The sequence below is a fragment of the Loxodonta africana genome, chromosome 3, assembly GCF_030014295.1.
Source record: "Loxodonta africana isolate mLoxAfr1 chromosome 3, mLoxAfr1.hap2, whole genome shotgun sequence".
In the NCBI taxonomy this organism is placed as follows: domain Eukaryota; kingdom Metazoa; phylum Chordata; class Mammalia; order Proboscidea; family Elephantidae; genus Loxodonta; species Loxodonta africana.
In genome coordinates, this window is record NC_087344.1 from 106,290,861 (window position 1) to 106,312,184 (window position 21,324).

At 35.9% G+C, this 21,324-nt stretch overlaps 1 protein-coding gene across 2 annotated transcripts in view; it reads left to right on the plus strand.

Moving 5' to 3' along the window:
- LEPR (leptin receptor) overlaps nt 1-21,324 on the plus strand; it is a 70,027-nt gene that overhangs the window by 23,468 nt on the left and 25,235 nt on the right. For both annotated transcript variants that reach the window (XM_023549498.2, XM_023549499.2), the window contains exons 4-8: nt 2,958-3,166; nt 6,156-6,301; nt 14,364-14,508; nt 20,245-20,535; nt 20,692-20,809. In XM_023549498.2, coding sequence (XP_023405266.1) covers nt 2,958-3,166; nt 6,156-6,301; nt 14,364-14,508; nt 20,245-20,535; nt 20,692-20,809 — 909 coding nt within the window. The remainder of the gene's footprint in view (nt 1-2,957; nt 3,167-6,155; nt 6,302-14,363; nt 14,509-20,244; nt 20,536-20,691; nt 20,810-21,324) is intronic.

Consider the following 21,324-nt stretch of genomic DNA (forward strand, 5'->3'; position numbering starts at 1 on the left):
TCAGTTCCAGTTTAAAAGGATGCCTTAGGGCAATAGTCTTGTGGGTTCCTCTGGTCTTTTTTATGAATTTGAGTTTTGTTCTACATTTTTCTTCCATTCTCACTGTGACCTTCTATTGTATCCCTGTCAGAGTGGTTGATAGTGGTAGCTGGGCATCATGTAGTTCTTGTCTCAAGCTAGAGGAGGCTGTGGTTCCTGTAGGCTATTAGTCCTGTTGACTAATTGCTTCTTTCCTGTCATTTTAATGACCTTTTGCTTCCATCATGTATAATTTCCTTGATATCACCTTACAACTGGTCTGGTCTTTGGTCATTGGCGTTCAGTGTATTGAAGGTATTCTTGAGGTGGTCTCTAAATTTGGGTGGGATATACTCAAGTTCGTACTTCAGTTCTTGTGGACTTGTTCTAATTTTCTTCAGCTTCAACTTGAATTTGCATATGAGCAATTGACAGTCTGTTCTGCAGCCGGCCCCTGGCCTTGTTCTGACTGATGAAATTGAGCTTCTCCACCATCTCTTTCCACAGATGTAGTTGATTTGATTCCTGTGAATTTTATCAGATGAGGTTTCCATGTATAGGCACCATTTATGTTGTTGAAAAAGGTATTTCCAGTGAACAGTTGTTGGTCTTGCAAAATTCTGTCATGCGAGTTCAGGCATCATTTCTATCACCAAGGCCATATTTTCCAACTACTTACCCTTCTTCTTTATTTCCAACTATTGCATTCCAATCACCAGTAATTATCAATGCATCTTGATTGCATGTTTGATCAATTTCAGACTGAAGAAGCTGGTAAAAGTCTTCAGTTTCTCCATCTTTGGCATTAGAGGTCGGTGCATAAATTTGAATAATAATAGTCTTAACCGGTCTTCCTTGCAGGCATATGGGTATTATCCTATTACTGAAAGCACTATACTTCAGTATTGATCTTGAAATGTTCTTTTTTGACAATGAATGGAAAGCCATTCCTCTTCAACTTGTCATTCCTGGTATATGACTGTCCAGACCATATGACTGTCCAATTCAGAATGGCCGATACCGGTCTATATCAGCTCACTAATGCCTGGGATATTGTTGTTTATGCATTCCATTTCATTTTTGATGGTTTCAATTTTCCTAGTTCATACTTTGTACATTCCAAGTTCCAATTATCAATGGATGCTTGCTGCTGTTTCTTCTTATTTTGAGTTGTGCCACATCGGCAAATGAAGGCTCAGAAGCTTGACTTTATCCACATGATTAAGGTCAACTCTACTTTGAGGAGGCAGTTCTTCCAGTGTATTTTGAGCACCATCCAACCTGAGGCACTCATCTTTTGGCACTATATCAGACAGTGTTTCACTGTTATTCATAAAGTTTTCACTGGCCACTTTTTTTAGAAGCGGATTGCCAGGTCCTTCTTCCCAGTCTGTCTTAGTCTGGAAGCTCCGCTGAAACCTGTCCCACCATGGGTAACCCTGCTGGCGTTTGAAATATTGGTGGCATAGCTTCCAGCATCGCAGCAAAACACAGAACACCACAATAGTACAAACTGACAGATGAGTGGTGGATTTAGTGTTATAAATTCCCTGTATTACATCAACAACATCCCATATATCTTCTTTATGATTACTGATTTTCTTCTACTTGTTCTATCAGTTATCAAAAGATACGGAAATCTCCAGCTGTAATTGTGAATTAGTCTATTTCTCCTTGCAATTCTGTTGATCTTTGTTTTACGAATTTTGAAACTCACTTATTAGGTGCATAATTGTTTTGAGTTGTTACGTCCTCTTGATGATTTGATCCCTTTATCATTATGAAATGACTTTCTTTATCTTTGGTAATATTCTTTGCTCTGAAATCTACTTTATCTGATACTAATATAGGCACTCCAGTTTTCTTTGACTAATGTCATATTGGTTATCTTTTTTTTTTTAATCCATTTAACAAATTTATTTGTGTCTTTATAGTTAAAACAGATTTTTTTTATAGGCAATGTATAATTGGATCTTATTTTTTATTGAATATGATATAATTTATCTTTTAAATGGGATGTCTAGACCATTTGTATTTAGTGGGATTATTAGTATGAAAAAAAATTTTTTTTTCTTTCTTTTAGATTTAAATCTACTGTCTTTCTTTTCTCATTGTCCCATTTCTTCCCTTTTCTCTCTTTCTGTCTTCTTTTGGATTGACTGTTTTTATGATTTCATTTAATCTTCTTTGTTAATTTATTAGCTATAACTTCTTGTTTGATTATTTTAGTGTTTGCTTTAGGATTCATTGTATATGTCTTTAACTTATCACAGTATACCTCTAAGTGATATTATACTACTTTACATATTGTGTAAGAATATTACAACTCTAAACTTATATTTCTTTCCTCCTGATCTTCGTGCTGTTGTTTTCATGCATTTTACTTCTTTATACATGTTATAAACCCCACAGTATATGGCTATTTTTTTTTTTTTTTTTGCCTCAAACAGCCAATAAATATTTACTCTTCTAGTTACCATTTTTGGTGCCCTTCACTTCTTTCTGTAGAACTAGATTTCTACCTGCTACCATTTTCCTTTATCTTGAGGGACTTCCTTTACTTTTTTATTGTGTGGGTCTAATGGTGATTAATTCTTTCAGTTTTTGCATGTCTGAAAAACATCTTTATTTCACCTTAATTTTGAAAGATATTTTTGCTAAGTATGGAATTTTTTTTTTCCTTTCCACACTTCACTGTTGGTTCACTGTCTTCTTGCTTATATTATTTCTGACAAATAACTTGCTGTCATCCTTATATTTGTTTCTCTGTATGTAATATGTCTTTTTTTTTCCCACATTTATGTTCCTTAAGCTGAGAGTTCAGAGTAAAAAAAAAAAAAATTTTTTTTATCTTAATTTGGTTCTAGTGTCCTTCTTTTTAAACTTATACAGTAGTTCCCCATCTATGTTAACTTTTTGCTCATATTTTCTTACTATAGGTCTGAAGTATTAGAAGATTTATCTCTACTCCCCCAGAAAGACAGTTTTAAGATTGTTCAGTGCAACTGCAGTGTTCATGAATGTTGTGAATGTCACGTGCCTGTGCCAATATCCAAACTCAACTATACTTTTCTTATGTTTTTGGATATCACATCTGGTGGAGTGACTTTTCAGTCACCTCTAATGTCAGTTCAGCCTATAAATATCGGTAAGTGATACATTAAAAGATAATAGATATAAACATCAGCCATACAAACAGGTTAAAATTGCTTACAAAAATTTACAATAGCTTACTTACTTTGGCCAATGCTGTGTGATGGTAACTTTAGTTCTAGGGAGTACTACGACCAGCTTCCAGAGCAATTGAACAGTAGCATCCATATCTTTGCAACAGTAACTTAAACTCTTTTTTGAAAACAATTTGATTTCTTTAAACCCTGGATCTGTCTAATCAATATAACTGTATTGTTTGGTAATCATTTTTTACATCTAGATAAATATATCTGAAAAGAACCAGAACCTTTTTAATTTTTTTTAAACTGGACTTATTCCTTCAATAAATATTTCTGAGGGACTCATGTATATCAGGTGTTCTTCTAGGAGTTAAGGAATCAGGTGAATGTGACAAAGTTCCTGTCTTATAGAGCAGGGACAAACAAGAGTGGGCAGAGAAAAACAGTAAGACGATTACAAAAAGTAAGTAATTTATTGTATAAACCTGATTATAAGAAAGACATAGATAATATCCCAATACTCTTTTCCTAGTGCAAAGATTCCCAAAATTTATTTTGATCAACTTGAATATATAATTACAAATATGGATAATATAGAGAAATGTTAAAGTAGTTAATATATTAGTTTGGTTATGTATAAAGAAAAAAACAAAACAAAAAAACAACCAAACCAGTTGCCATCGAGTTGATTCCAACTCATAGTAACCCTATAGGACTGCCCCATAGAGTTTCTAAGGAACACCTGGTGGATATGAACTGCCAACCTTTTGGTTAGCAGCTGTAGCTCTTAACCACTAAGCCACTAGGGTTTCCCAGTATGTTAAATTTTTGGATACACTAATTCACATTAAGGTGATACACAGAGTTTGAGATGCCTTTTAGAAACCCAAGAGATATTGAGTAGGTAGTTGTATTTATGAGTCTAGAGTTCAGGAGAGATACATATTTGGGAGTTTTGAGCATATAAACATTTATGGGATTGAGATCACCTGCTTAGAGTTCAGGAAGAGGAAGACTGAGGGATGAAGAATGAGAAAGAAGGAGTAAAAGGAGTGTGGTGTCCTGGAACCCAAGTGAGAAAAGTATCTCAAGAAGGACGGCGTATGCAGCTGTGTGGAATGCTACTGAGGTGTGGAGAAAAATGAATCAGATGGCTGACACTGGATTTGGCAAAGGCGTAGTGACCTTGATAAGAGCAATTTCTGTGGGCTAAGGAGGAGGAAGACCTGATCAGAGTAGGCTGAGTATGGAATGAGATGCAAGGTGGAGAGTGTGAGTACTGCCAACTCTTCTGAGGAATAGTACTCTGAAAAGAAGCACTATTAGATGGGGTATATCTAGGACTGGGCGCATAGAGGGTCTGAGGAAATATTTATTTGTAGATTTCTAATATTAAGGCATGTTTGTATGCAGATAAATGTATAATAGCTTATAATTTTATTATTTTACTTTGTTTGGTGTCTTTGTTTTGTTTCTGGTCATGGGAATACAGTGATTGTACCTATTGTTTCCAGACTTTAGTTTAGCTGTCTGTGCTTTAAAGTAATTAATATTTGTAATATATCACATAAAATAGAACCTCATTAATTTTGACTCAAGGAGAAGGGGCAACTATGTCTTAATTCCTGAAAATATAGAATGTGAAAGATATTTATATTCCATTTTATTTCTTGAAAATAAAAAAATTAGTAAATGTTTGAAAGTAATGATTATAAAAAAAAATTCCTATTAATTGTAAAACCCTTGCAAATATGGAAAAATACAAAGAAAAAATGTGTCTTCTCTTTCCTATCATTTGTCACTAATGCCTATGAACATTTTGGCATTCTTTCTATTTTAATACATGTTTATACATATCCTTTTTATCTGTTAATTAAAAAAACCCAGGAATCCTAGTATAGAAGTTGTTTGATAAACTTTTTTAAACTTTACAATATTAAACATTTTCACTGTTCTGCAGTATAATTTTTAATGGCTATATAGATTTCATCAGAGGGATGAACCTGTAATTTATTTAATGAATCATCTTTTGTAAATTGTTAATTTTTTCTACAAATATTTTAAAGGCCTTCTTGTATGTTTAAAACTATATATGTATATAGTTTTATACATATATAGTATCTGTGTGTATAAGTACATAGCTATTATATATATATGGAACCCTAATGGGGCTCCATATATATATAAGAGCTTGGCTGCTAACCAAAAGGTTGGCAGTTTGAATTCACCAGCTGATCCTTGGAAACCCTATGGGGCAGTTCTGCTCTGCCCTATAGGGTAGCTATGAGTCGGAATTACTCCATAGCAATGGGTAGGTATATGTATATAGATACATACTTACACACACAAATACATATAAATACATGAACACACACATATTTGAACTCAGAAATCATTTCTGAAGTTAACTCTCTATTAGGCCAAGAAACTTCATCCCCATTTCTGGTGACAAGCCAGAGCCCACGAATGCTGTTTATTGCATGGGAGATGTTCATGCTGTGGGTTATTCGAGTAGGTCTGAATTGTTATAGTTCAAAAGGAATAAATCTGTTGGATTTTGGATAGCCGTATGCACTTCTCAAAAAGCGGTCTGCAAAAAAACTTTTTTTCTTGTTACTAAAACAAGTAGAGCAGGAAGAAGAGCAGGCTTCAAATAAGTTTCGGAAACACTGCATTATATAAATTTAAGCAGTTTTTTTTTTAACCATAGGAATTCATATAATCTCATTTACTGATTTATAGTTTTTACCATTTGGGGAAAGCAAATGAAGATGAATGGATTGCTATGATAAGGCACAAGTGGGAGAAGATATGATATTATTGGTTGATTTAGGCTTTATAATTAGACCTAGAGTAAAGTCACCTTTTACTGAGTTGAAAGGAGAGACTATGCTGAAAATTAATTGTGACTTCATTTATCATGAAAGTTGTTTGACTTAAAAACATCCTTTTTTTTTCCTTAAGTGAAGCCTGATCCACCATTAGGTTTGCATATGGAAATCACAGACAATGGTAATTTAAATATTTCTTGGTCCAGCACAACATCAGTGCCATTTCAACTTAAATATCAAGTGAAATATTCAGAAAATTCTACAACCAAGGTAAAAGAAGTAAGTATATTTCAGTAAATAAACTGAAATGTTGAGAAGCATCTAAAGTACAAGTGAGATCCCTTTGACTCCCACAGAAATTGCCTTCTGCATACCAAACTCACATGAGCAGAAGGAGTTGTAATTCATTATTATTCAAATACGATATACCACTGGCTCTAATTGAAGATCAGAATAGGAGATGACCATATGAACACCATTCCTGCATCTTCTATGAAGTACTTTTAGAAAAATCATTTCACAATACTCAATATCTTTTATATATGGTGTTATAGATTGAACTGTGTCCCCCCAAAATGTGTGTTGTAAATCCTAACCCGTATTCCTGTGGTTATAATCCCATTTGGGAATGGGTTTTCTTTGTTATGTTAATGATACAAGATTAGTGTAGGGTATGTTTTGAGTCAACCGTTTACAAAATATAAAAAGAACAGATTAGGACAAGCAAGCAAGCAGAGATGAGGGAAGATTGATGCCAAGCTACATATGAGAAAATAAATTTGTTTGTTAAAGTCATTCACTTGTGGTGTTTCTGTTATAGCAGCACTAGATAACTAAGACATATGGATTCATGTATTTTTGTATATTGAAAAGCATAAGTTCCTCCCAGAATTTAGTGTTAGAAAAAGGTTCTCTTCCAAAATTTATGTATATTAGATCTATCTTTCTATTCGCCTACCTGTCTATCTACTATCTGTCTACCTACACACACACACACACACACACACACACACACGTGCGTGTATATATATATATGACTACATGGCTACAGAAAGTCCTGTTACAGAAATCTGAATTCATAATTAACATTTTATTCACTTTCAGACCTTCTCTGGTTTCTGATTTTAATTCATCCTATTTTTTATTACTCAATATATTTGTTTAATGCAGTGTATGCATTTTATTGTTAAGTGTGTCAAATCCTTTTTTCATTCATTCATTAAGTATTTATTGAGCACCTACTAGATGCAGTGACCTGTTCTACTTGCTTGGGATACATCAAAGTACATTGGGATTCTAAAACAAGATAAGAGGAGTTTGGGAGTGCTGGTGGGGGATGGTGGGCTGTAATATTAAATAGAGGTTGGGGTAGGCTAAATTGAGAGGGTAACATTTGAGAAAGGATTTGAAGGAGATGGCGATATAGATATCTATCTGTGGTAGAGGATTCTCAGCAGAGAGAACAGCAGTGGAGAGGTCCTAAGCTTGAGGAACAACAGGAAGCCAGTGTGGCTGAGGGGAGTGAGTGAGGGAGAGTGGTAGTGAATGAAGTCAGAGACAGGAGGAGGAGGGCAAGGAGGAGGAGAAGGAGGAAATCATAAAGGGCCTTGTGGTCCATGCAAGGACTTTGGCACTCTACTTTGTGAAACCAACTGTTATATAATTCAGGGGAAAATAGGAACAAATATGGATATATACAGACCACCTTTCCTTTGGAGCTTAAGTTTTAAGAGCATGTGCAAAAAATCATAAACATTGATTTTTGACTACTGGGCTGCTTTTTCCTTGACAAATTTATAACATAAAAATAACAGATTGACGTATGCCCTGACACTGTTTGAGGGTGATTCATAATCAATATTTCAGATGAAATTGTTGAGCTTTGGATAATTTTTTACTCTAAGAGATAAACTTTTACTTTCTATTAAGAGCTTAAGTCCACAAAATACAAAATTCACAAACAGTACATTTTTAGCCATAATTATATGTTTATGGCTAAATATATTATCTATACCTTGTAGTTTTCTTAGAAGCTACCGTCCACCTAGGGCTGCTAAAAATTTCTTTGAAGATCTGAGATAAAACATGGATCAAAAACCAATAGGGTTTAATTAGAAACATTTTGGGAGATTTAGGAGTGAGAATTGTCCTGTGTTGATATTCCAGTATGATTTATCACCATGGATAAGCCTCGTTTTAGCAGTACTCAGGACATTCTCCATCACTTGTAACTCATAGATTTCATTCATCTTTCTCAATCCTGATAAATAATACTGCTGATTGTGGTGTGGGTCATGTTGCTCTTTTACATAATAATTTTTTCAAGTTTGAAAAAAGCTGTATTTATTATAGTTATTGTTTTCAGGAAAGTGTGTACTTCTTGGACACCTGTGTTTCTAGATCTGGGAGTCCCTGGGTGGTGAAAATGGCTAATACACTCGGCTGCTGACTGAAAGTGTAGAAGTTTGAGACCACTGAGAAGCACCACAGAAGAAAAGCCTGGTGATCTACTTCTGAAAAATCAGTCATTGCAAACCTTATGGAGCACAGTTCTCCTCTAACACATGGGGTCGCCATGAGTCGGAGTCAACTTAACATAACTGGTTTTAATTTTTTGAAGACTTTCCTTACATGAAGAGCAGGAGTCGTATGTGGAAAAAGCAGAGTTAAGGCTTTCCTGGACTTGTTTCCTCATCTGTAAAATGGAGATAATGGCCTTTTAAATATGGGTGATCTGATATTGTTTCATGCATTCCTAATCTTTTTGAGCATTTTTAGTCTGAACCTTGGCAGTCTAAGAGAGAGTTTAATAGCATTGGAGGACTTTGTTGGAAAACTACATTTATTTGCTACTTAATTATTTGCTAGTGATTGTTTTATGCAGGGTTTGGGCTTGTGATGGTTAAGGTTGTGTGTCTACTTGGCTGGGCCCTGATTCTCAGTGGTTTGGCAGTTACATGATGATGTAATTACATCCATGATATGATCTGATAATCAGTTGTAAGGGAGGTTTCCTTGAGGGTGTGGCCTGCATCCAATACATATAGATGTTCTGACAAAACTCACTGGCTTTTTTTTTGCTCTGGATCATGCATCTGCCTCATCATTATCTGCTGTCCAATTCTTGGGACTTAAGCCCGTGGTCTGCCATATTTCCTGCTGACCTTAGAATACGCTGGCTTCCACAGCCTGTAAGCCAGCAGCCTGCCATTTTACCTACCAATCTTGGATTCACAGCCTCTGCAGCCCATGATCTGACCTGCTGATCTTGGATTCATCAGCCCCCCAAGACACAGTCTTGCCATCCTCGCTTCTAAACAGCATTCTGGTTGTACTTCTTCCAAGACGGATTCATTCGTTCTTTCGGCAGTACATGGTATATTCAAAATTCTTTGCCAACACCACAATTCAAAGGCATCAATTCTTCGGTCATCCTTATTCATTGTCTAGCTTTCACATGCATATGATGCAATTGAAAATACTATGGCTTGGGTCAGGGGCACCTTAGTCCTCAAGGTGACATCTTTGCTTTTCAGCGCTTTAAAGAGGTCCTTTGCAGCACATTTTCCCAATGCAGTGCGTCTTTTGATTTCTTGACTGCTGCTTCCATGGGTGTTGAATAAGGATCCAAGTAAAATGAAACCCTTGACAACTTCAATCTTTGTTTATCGTGATGTTGCTTCTTGGTCCAGTTGTGAGGATTTTTGTTTTTTTTTATGTTGAGGTGTAATCCCTACTGAAGGCCGTGGTCTTTGATCTTCATGAGTAAGTGCTTCAAGTCCTCTTCACTTTCCGCAAGCAAGGTTGTCTCATCTGCATAACACAGGTTGTTAATGAGCCTTCCTCCAATCCTGATGCCGTTTTCTTCTTCATATAGTCCAGCTTTTTGGATTATTTGCTCAGCATACAGATTAAATAGATATGGTGAAAGGATACAACCCTGACTCACACCTTTCCTGACTTTAAACCACTCATAGGAAACATAGGGAAATAGTAAAGCAAAAACAATACCATATTCCTGGAGGGATTGCAGAGATTACTGCCACCATCAAAGACTTGAAGGATGCAATGGTCTTGATTCCCATCACATCCCCATTCAACTCGCCTATTTGGCCTCTGCAAAACACAGACAGATCTTGGAGAATAACAGTGGATTATTGAAAATTTAACCAGATGGTGACTACAATTGTAGCTGCTGTTCCCAGATGTGGTTTTATTGCTTGAGCATGTTAATATATCTCCGGGTACCTGGCATGCAGCTCTTGATCTGGCTAATGGCTTTTTCTCCATACCAGCCTTCAGCTGGTAAGGCCAGCAATACACCTTCACTGTCTACCTCAGAGGTATAGCGACACTCCAGTTCTATGTCATAACTTAGTCTACAGGGACCTTAATCACCTTTCCTTTCCCCAAGATGTCACACTGGCCCATTTCATTGAGGACATTATGCTAATTGGTCCTAGTAAGGAAGAAGTGTCAATGACTCTGGACTTACTTATAAAACATTCGTGTGCTAGAGGGTGGAAAATTAATCTGATAAAAATGTAGGCACCTTCCGCCTCAGTGAAATTTCTAGGTGCCCAGTGCTGTGGGGCATGTCAATATATTCCTTCTAAAGTGAGGGTTAAGTTATTGCATCTGGTCCCTCCCACAACTTAAAAGGGGGCACAATGCCTGGTGGGCCTCTTTGGATTTTGGACTTAACACATCCCTCATTTGGGTGTGTTAATTCAGCCTATCAAGTAACTCAAAAAGCTGCTAGTTTTGAGTGGGGCCCAGACCAAGAGAGGGCTCTGCAACAAGTTCAGGGTGCCATGCAATCCACTCTGCCACTTCGGCCATGTGACTTGGCTGATCCAACGGTGCTTAAAGTGTCAGTGGCAAATAGAGATACTATTTGGAGTCTTTAGCAGGTCCCTATGGGTGAATTATAATGCTGACACTTTGGATTTTGGAGCAAAGCCCTGCCATCCTCTGCAGATAACTACTCTCATTTTGAAAAACAGCTGATGGCTTGTTACTAGGCTTTAGTAAAGATTGAATGCTTAACCATGGGTCACCAAGCCACCATGCGACCTGAGCCACTCATCATGAGCTGAGTGTTGTCTGACCCACACAGCCGTGAAGTTAGATAGGCACAGCAGCACTCCATCATTAAATGGAAGTGGTACATATGCGATTGGCCTTGGGTAGGACCATAAAGCACAAGTAAGTTGCATGAGAAAGTGGCACAAGTGCCCATGGTCTCCACTCCTGTCATATGACCTGCCCTCTCCTAGCCTTCATTTATGGCCTCATGGGGTGTTCCCTGTGATCAGTTGACTGAGGAAGAGAAAACTCACGCCTGGTTTACACATGGTTCTGCGCAATATGCAGGCACCTCTCTAAACTGGACAGTAGCAACACTACAACCCCTTGCTGAGACCTCCCTGAAGGAGAGTTGTGAAGGGATATCCTCCCAGTGGGCAGAGTTTCTAGGAGTGTACCTGGTTGTTTACTTTGCTTAGAAGGGGAAATGGCCAGATATACGATTATATGGGCTGGTGCCAATGGCTTGGTTGGATGGCCAGGGACTTGGAAGGAACATAGTTGGAAAATTGGTGACAAGAAGATATGGGGAAGAGGTATGTGGATAGTCCTCTCTGAACGGGCCAAAGAAGTAAAGATATTTGCGTCTCATGTGAATGCTCACCAAGGAGTGAACTCAACAGAGGAGGATTTTAACAGTCAAGTGGATACAATGATGCATTCTGTGGAAATTCTCTTTCCCCACAACTGCATTCATGAACAAAGTGGCCATGGTGGCAGGGATGGGGGTTTGCGTCTCATGTGAATGCTCACCAAGGCTGACTTAGCTACAGCCACTGCTGAGTGCTCAAACTGCAGCAGAGACCAACACAGTCCCTAATATGGTACCATTCCTTTAGCTGATCAGCCAGCAACCTGGTGGCAGTTTGATTATATAGACTGCTTCCACCATAGAAAGGACAACATTTTGTTCTTATTGGGATACACACTTACTCTGGGTACAGATTTGCCTTCCTTGCATGAAACGCTTCTGCCCATACTACCATCCATGAACTTACAGAAAATGTCTTATCCACTGTCATTGTATCCCACACAGCATTGCCTTAAATCAAGGGACTCACTTCACATCAAATGAAGTGTGGCAGTGGGCTCATGCTCATGGAATTCACTGGTCTTACCATGTTCCCCTGCACCCTGAACCAACTAGCTTGATAGAATTATGGAATGGCCTTCTAAAAACATACATATGGTGCCAGCTAAGTGGCAATACCTTGCAGGGTTAGGGCAATGTTCTCCAGGAGGCTGTATATGCTCTAAGCCAGCATCCAATATATGGTGCTATTTCTCCCATAGCCAAGATTCATCTCTTAGTACTACCATGCCCTGTGATTAAAGTCAACGGAAAAGTACAGCAATCCTATTCCAGCATGTTGGCTAATGGCCCAGACCCTTCAGGAATGAAGGTTTGGGTCACTTCCCCAGGCAAAGAACCATAACCAGCTGTGGTGATTTATTGAGGATAAAGGGAATATGGAATTGTGGTGGAAGAAGGTAGTTTTAAATACCTGTTACCACCACGTGACCAGTTGCAGAAATGAGGACTGTAATTGTTACTAGCCTTTCTTGTTTTATTATTTGTGTATATGTGCATGTATATATGTATATAGTAATTTTTTTTTTGTTTTCTTTCCTTATCCCATCACTTATAAAATATAAGAAATGAATGGGGCTAGTGCATTTTCAGTTTTATGTGTATTAGTTGTATCATGTTGGGGCAAGTATGATTTTGTAATTGTCTTTACTTAGAAATTGTGTATGGTTTAATGAGATACATACAGGTGCCAAATTGACAAGGGATGCACTATAATGGTTAAGATTGTGTGCCAACTTGGCTGGGCCATGATTTTCAGTGGTTTGGCAGTTACATAATGATGTAATCACCTCTGTGATGTGATCTTATAATCAGTTATAAGGGAAGTTTCCTCAGGGATGTAGCCTGCATCCAATACATATGGGTGTTCTGGCAAAGTTTGCTGGCTTTTGCTCACACTGGATCCTGCATCTGGCTTGTTATCATCTGATGTCCAGTTCTTGAGATGCAAGCCAACAGCCTGGCATATTGGCTGCTGATCTTGGAATTTTTTGTCCTCCACAGCCTATGAGCCAGCACCCTACCGTCTGACCTGTGGGTCTTGAGTTCTTCAGCTCCTACAGCTACAGCTACCTGATGCCTGACCCACAGACTTGGGACTTGTCAGCCTCTACAACTTTGTGAATCATTTCCTTGAGATAAATCTCTCTCTGTACACACACAGACACACAGACACACACACATACACACATACATATATGCGTCAGTGATTTTGCTTCTCTAGAGAACCCATACTTTGTAAATGGTATTTTGATTCCTGTACTCTAGCTTATCACTGGGCTCAGGTTCTTGAAGTTATCCGTGCTTTCCTCTAGAAACATATACAGTTCTATCTCTGTTCACCCTTGCACATTATTTTCTACTGTGTGTTTTATAGATGGCAGCAGATGCTCGAACCTTTCCACTGACTTTAGCTGCATCCCTCAGATATTGAAAGGTCATGTATTCATTATTATTCAGTTAAAAATATTTGCTAATTGTCATTGTGATTTTGTTACTTGGGCCCATGGACTATTTAAATGATGACTTCGCGAACATTTGTTATTTGGTTATTGATTTCTATTTAATTCCGCTATGGCCAGATAACTACTCTGTAAGATTTTAATGCCTTCAGATTTGCTGAGACTTGCTTATGGTCAATTTTGATAAAGGTTCCTCTCTTAGTTATCTAGTGCTGCTAGGTAACAGAAATACCATACCACGTGTGGGTGACTTTAACAAACAAAACTTACTTTCTCACAGTTTAGGAGGCTAGAAGTCTGAATTCAGGGTGTTGGCTTTAGGGGAAGGCTTTCTCTGTCTATTGGCTCTAGGTCCTTGTCTCCTTTTAACTTCTGTTCCTCGGTTCATTGGTGATCTTCATGTGGGCTGGCACCTGTATTCCCTCATCTATGTTTGCCTCTCTGTGCCTAATCTGCTTTTTTTATATCTTGAAGGTGATCATCTTAAAACTTACCCTACACTGATATAGTCTCATTAACATAACAAAGAAAACACTATTCCCAAATGGGATTACATCTGCAAGTATAGGGGTTAGGATTTTTAACACATATTTTTGGGGGACACAATTTGTTTTTTTTTCTGGGATGCAGTCTATAACAGGACCCATTGACTTGATGTTCTGATGTTTTAAAATAACATTTATCATTTAACATGTATCAGGTTGCTGAGATGGTCTTAGCTACGTCCCTGCTAGTAGACAGTGTACTTCCTGGGTCTTCATATGAGGCACAGGTGCGGGGCAGGAGACTGGATGGCCCAGGAATCTGGAGTGACTGGAGCACTCCACATATCTTTACCACACAAGGTAGGTTTTATGTTTTGTAATGTAGTAGCTTTTATTGAGAAAAAAAAAATTTTTTTTTTTTATTGAGAGGGACATATATTTCCTGAATTTACCTTTGGCATATTATGAGTGTCTTAAGTTTTGTGGCACTGAACTAAAAGGAGGGAAATGATATAAACTTTTATTTAAATTTTGAACAAGTTAATTTGTTAATGAAAACTTGCTAAAAATGAATCTGTCAGGGCTCTTAGGTTTATGTGTTTCCGTAGTAGTATCTTGTTTAATTATTTTTTCTTATTAAAAAGATAAAAAACTTAGTATAAGTTTGTAAGTTAACAAGTTATTACCTTAATTTATATAAATGCAATAAATATATTTATTTGGCATCAATTTCAAATAATAAAATTTTGTTTCAATATTATGTTTTATATAATAAAATAATCCTCACTCCAGGTGCTTCCTTTTGAGAAATTTTAGTTTTTCATCTTTTTAAAGTTATTTTAAAAATCAGACTAACTGCTGCTTATTCATATCTTCTTCCTTAAGCTGAGGTACAATGTTTAAAATGGATACTTAGGAGCCTTAGGGTAATTCTAGGTTTGCCACATGCTAGTTGTGATGATAGGAAGATACCTAATGGTTCTTTGGTTGTCGAATAGACAAAATTCTTCTTCTTTTTTTTTTTAATGGACAAAATTATTCTTGACCAAACTCATTCAGATAGATTATGATATATATGAAGACAACAAGTACTATGAAATAATAGAACACTAAGCAAATTCATTTCAACATGTTTAATTAAGTTTATCATTTTTTTTAAAGCATTGCTTAGCTCCGAAGCAATTAGCATTAGTAGTTTAAGAGCACTGTGACTTAGAAGTCTGATAGAAATTTATAGAAGTGTTGGTGCCACCACTTACTTGAAAAGTTTCTTAACCTTTCTATGCCACGATTTCCTCGTCTGTAAAATGAGGATTTTTTTTTTTAATAGATAAAATGATATAATACGTATTAAGTACTTACCACAGTTCCTGGTCCTTCATAGCTCTTATCATGGCTTGTGAATCCACAGTCTCAGTATTCAACATCTCAAAGTCTAATGAGGGTAACAGGTTGACACGATACATAACTAATTGCTTAGCACAAGTAAGATTGTGAAAAGAGCTGAACAAAGTGCTAAGCAACAGGAGCAATTAATTCTGACTGGGAGAGTGAGGGGCCTAGTGTGAACAGATTTAGAAGACATTAATTTCTCATTTCAATTCCACAGATAATTATTGAGTATCTACAATGTGTATAATATGATGCTGACAGTTCAGCTTTTGGAATGTTTCTTTTACTAAGAAAGGCTAAATCTGTCTTTATATATCATTGATTAATAGATATTAATGACTAACAAAGCAGTAGGTAGTTGGGAATCAATTAACAACATCAAATTTTAAAGAATGTCCCATGGGGAGGTTTTATGTAGTGAAATGGGGTGAGGTGGGGTGGGGGTGGGTAGAAGTAGAAGTCACAGCACCTAGCCCCACTTAGTGGTCTGTAGCTTGCCTCCTTTGTTTCACCTTTTGAAGAATTGTTTGTCTTCCACAAAAAACTGGCTTCATCCTTTGTGGGTTTTTTGGTCTTAATTAGGTCTGAAAATGGACTCTTTCCAAAGAAAAGGAGGCTTTATAAAAAAATCAAATTTAGTTTTCAGAGTTTGCCAGGATTTAAGAGCTACACATCAAGATCTTTCTAGAATAATGATTATTAGCAGTATTATGTATTCAGTTGAATTGAATTGAGAACTATGAAGCCAGTGTCACATAATAGTGGCTTGTGTTACATTTCATCTAGGATTGTGTTGTGGACTAACTTAGGTTTTTAGACTTTTGGATGGACATATTTCTAGTTCTGTTTTACTTTATACAAAACCATTTATATACAACTTCTATTGCTTTCCTAATTCATGTTTTTAATATCTGTAGGATTAAATTTTCTTAGTTTCTTAATATGTTGTTTCATATTTTTGTGCTTTCATACACAATATAATCAAATTTACTAATAGATATTATGAAACACATCTATACATGTCCTTCCATATGCAGATATTTAGCGTTCTGTATGCACGAAGATAGTAAATATGTGTTCGGTAGAAAAGAACTTTTGCCAACTTATTTGCTTGTACAATATTCAACGATATTACCATTAACAGCTAGCTTTTTATTAATTCACCACTGAGGCATCCCTCCAGTGACTTTAGACATCCCAGACAGAAAAATCCAAAAATCAGTGAAAAATATATCTATACAGCAAATTAACTGCCACAAAGGCAGAACTTGTTGATTTAGCATTGAATGTAAAGTTTACTAATTTAACAACGTTGGATAGCTTCGATGCCACAGAGTAGTAACAGTTGATTACAACAGGAAGGACAGAAAGTCTTCAAGCAGAAAGCCAACTAGGGACACCAAGAATAGCGGCAAAAGCTCCTACACACCTCAGTAGTTCCTACAGACATTTTACTATTACAGTATCAGCTCTTATAATGATGACTGTGAATCACAAAGAAAATGTATAATTAGGTTAAAAAATTCCTTATAAAATAAAAATAATAATTATTAATAATAGACATCTATAGAGTGCTTCCCGTGTTTCAGGCAGTGTTCTAAGTGATTTACATCTATTGAGGTATTCTGTTTTTTCAACAGCCCTTTCAGATGAGTACTATTATTCCTATTTTATAGAAAAGCAAATTGAGATATAGAAAGGTTAAGTACCTTGCAAAAGTTCACGTAAGTAGGAAGTAATAGAGCTGGCAGTCTGATTCCAAAGTCCGTGTTTTTAACCACTAATAGGGCATTTAAGTGCATAACCTATTAATTATGCAAGATTTCTGGTAGTACTAAAAATTGTGATACTCAAAGCAAGTAAGCAGTAAGCTTGAATTCTGTGGAGTATTTTTATGGAACTCCTCATTTCCTTGTTGATGCCTGGTAAATGAGTTTTTAGTGTTGTTTAGATGTTTAGTTGTAGTTTGTTGAATTACCTTTGCAGCAATTTCCACGCTTCGCAGCACTTGCCACACTTGAGGTTGACCCCTAAATGGTGTGGAACAGCAGGGTATGTTTACCCAAACTTGGGAACTTCTTATTCCTGTGTAAAGGACATTGAATCCCTCTTCTTTAAGTCTGGATATTTAATATTAGATTCTGCCCCCGTTGTTCACCAATAGGTGCTATAATGTCATACACCAAACAGAATCATTCTGTAAGACTGAGGTATTAATTTATGTAGAATTAATTAGCACACCTGGTTCACTGTTTCCAAACACTTTGAGCTATTGAGTTTTATTTTTTGAGCTGAGGTTGCCTGATGTATTGCAGCCATAGCCATCAGAATGCCAATATCAATGCATTTATAACTACTACTTTTTATTCACTGATACATTAAAGCCGTGCCTACCAATGCACAGTTAATGAAGCACTGACTATTACTAATCAAGGAATTCTTATGGTTTCTTTTAAAATTATTTGACTAGGTTCTTTCTCTATAGCCATTAGGAGGTCTTAGATTTTTAGAGGAAAATTTAGGACTTTTGCCAGAATTGATGAAGTTCAAGAATATCACAGGTATGTTTCATACTAAAAACAAATTTAGAAGAGCTGAATTCTTGTAATACTTTTATTATCTGTATTTTTCGTTCTCAAAAAAGAAGAGAAACTTGGTAGACAATTTTTTGATTGCATACTTGGCAGTTCTTATAATATTAGAGAAAATATTTTGCTTTTCACAAAAAATGGCATGTCTGTCCCAAAGAATTAAAAAAAGTTCACTTTCTGGAGCTGTAATAAATAAACATATTTTAAAATAACTAGGATGCCTTGATTCACAATTTATATTCTTTTGAATAATTCACTAATGTTTGTCAGAATGTCCTCTTAATAAAATCTGTTAAAGTAGGTTCTAATTGCATTGCATTGTTACTTGGTCATGAGAAGAAAGGCATCATTTTCTTATTTTACTGATTAAATATTATGTAGCATCTTCTATGAGAATAATATATATATTTATCTTATTTTTTGAATTAAATATTCACCATTTACTTCATATAATCAATTTCAGAATTTGTTCAATGTAAATTTTAAAAATTGTCAGGTTTTTATTAACTTGTTTTTCTTATTTTTAAGCTAGTATTTTAGCATTCATCATGCTAAATACCATAGCTTTTATTTCTCAGCTAAGCCTTACTACATGCATTCAATTTTGAAGTGAAAATGCTTTGAGTTTTTAAGCTTTAAAATTGAAAGTGTCAACTTAATTCCTGAAAGCTCGTTTGTCTTTTTTTTAAAGAATTATTCTGAGAATTTTTGAAGCAGTTCAGTAATGAGGTATGGAGTGTATTGCAGATAGGCCAACAGTCTTTCAAGTTTGTACTAGGTACTCGTCTGCAGTAAGTAACGTACCAGTGAGGCTGGAGTGGCACTCTGTACTAGGATTATCTCAGCCGTAGCCATAAATGTAATGGACTGGTATTTGTCCAGTAATATCAGGCTACAAAGGTTTTTCCTGTTTGTTTGACTTTAGAAATATAAAATGCAAATTTCTTGAATGAATTATAGACATTGGAGTTTAGCATACTATTATAGAAAAGTTTTATTTTATAATAGAATAAACTAAAATAATAAAACAATGAAGTAGTCCTTTTTTAGAAATAATCCAGAAGAAACGTGTGAAAACAGGTAATTCATATTCTATCAGCATAAAATAGTTTAAATTGTACAGTGATGAAATACGCTGATATCTTTGTCATGTACTGTGGTAGGAAAACTTTTTTCTTGTGTAAATAATCATTTGCTTTTTTTTTTAGTTCCTTATTAGAAAACATAGGCAAACCAAATTTCCAGCAATAGGTGACTGAGTAAATAGTATGGAATAGTATAATTTAAAAATCATGTTTTAGAAAAATACTGATTCCCCTTGTAGTCAATCACAGGATACTGGCATTAAATAACTCAAAATGATATTACAGACCAGTTCTTAGAGTTTCTCCTGCTTTTTGTATTTATCATTCATTTTTTAAAAAATTTCTTATTTCTATCATATTTCTTTAATTTACCCACATGTTTGAAGTTTTCACATACCCAAACAAGGCAACGGCAACCAAAGTACAGACCTTTTTCATTTATAGGGATTTGTTTCAAGAATCGGACCTAGGATTCACTGATTCTTAAATCAGGGCCTGATGGAATATGTCACTGTGGAATTAGACTGTATTATATTTTAGGTAATTTTCTACCTATCAGCTGTTATTGTTGTGTGCCATCAAGTGGATTCCAACTCACAGCGACCCTGTAGGACAGAGTAGAACTGGCTTGTAGTGTTTCCTAGGCCGTGATCATTACTGGAGCAGATCGCCAGGGCTCTTCTCCTGCGGAGCTGATAGGTGGGTTCAAACACTGACGTTTTGTTGTCAGCAGCGCCAAGTGCTTAACCACTGTACCGCCAGCGTGAGTGACAATTACTCATTAAAACCTATTTGTGTAGGAGATATTGAAGCCCTTCATGGAGGCTCAATTCACTTGAGGATGGGGGTACTAGAGACGCTAAATACATATGAATGAGTAATTACAGAGCTATCTAATCTCTTAGCACACTTATTTTTTGGCAATGTAATCCTGGAACACATTGTGAATCTTTTTTGCATGGTATAAATTGCTTAAATATTGTTTTCTATCTTTCTCTGAATATTCTGCCTTTCTTCCCTCATTGCAGATGTCATATACTTTCCACCTAAAATTCTGACAAGTGTGGGGTCTAATGTTTCTTTTCACTGCATCTATAAAAATGAAAACAAGATTGTGTCTTCCAAAAAGATTGTTTGGTGGATGAATTTGGCTGAGAAAATTCCTCAAAGCCAGTATAATGTTATGAGTGACCGTGTTAGCAAAGTTACTCTTCCCAATTTGAATGCAACCAAACCTCGAGGAAAGTTCACCTATAATGCAGTGTACTGCTGCAATGAGCATGAGTGCCACCATCGCTATGCTGAGCTATATGTGATTGGTAAGAATACTGAGATTTTGTTCATTTTGGTCCTCAAGTTACATTTGCATTATGGACTCTATATTGGAGTTCCATTTAAGATGTAAGGAAATTTTTTTCATGCAAATATTTTTGGTGTTTTTGCTTTCTATTAATATTTTAATGTGTTTTAAATAGATGTCAATATCAATATATCCTGTGAAACTGATGGGTACTTAACTAAAATGACTTGCAGATGGTCAACCAATACAATCCAATCACTTGTGGGAAGCACTTTGCAGTTGAGGTATCATAGGTATGTATTACTTTTGCTGTTTTATTTTTATGGGTCAGATAAAAAAAAAAATTTTTTTAGTGAGACAAAAGTTTTTTTGTAGAAATATCATAACAGTATTCTTGCATATTTTTTTTTCTGAAAGAGAAAGGTAGGGTGTACTTAATTGGGAAATTTTGGAGGGATTAAATAAATGGTGATTCTTGAAAACGATTCACACTTGAGGCAAAAAAGTGTAATTCATTTTTTTAACAAAAACTGTTTTTCTGATAGTCAATCAAACGTCCATAATCTCATTTTAACTCTTTAATTAAATCCAAGAAAAAGTAGTTTACAGACATTTTAATTTGACTTAAAGAGTTGACTAAAGGAGAATACAGAGTATTATAAAATCTTAAGATCATTTGGCTAAAGATAAACATTTTGTAAACAGGCTAGCAGTAGAGATACAAATATGGTAAGAGACAGTATTGATGGTTTTTAGAACTAGGTGAATCTATTTAAGAAAAAAATTAATTGTGAATAAGAATAAATGT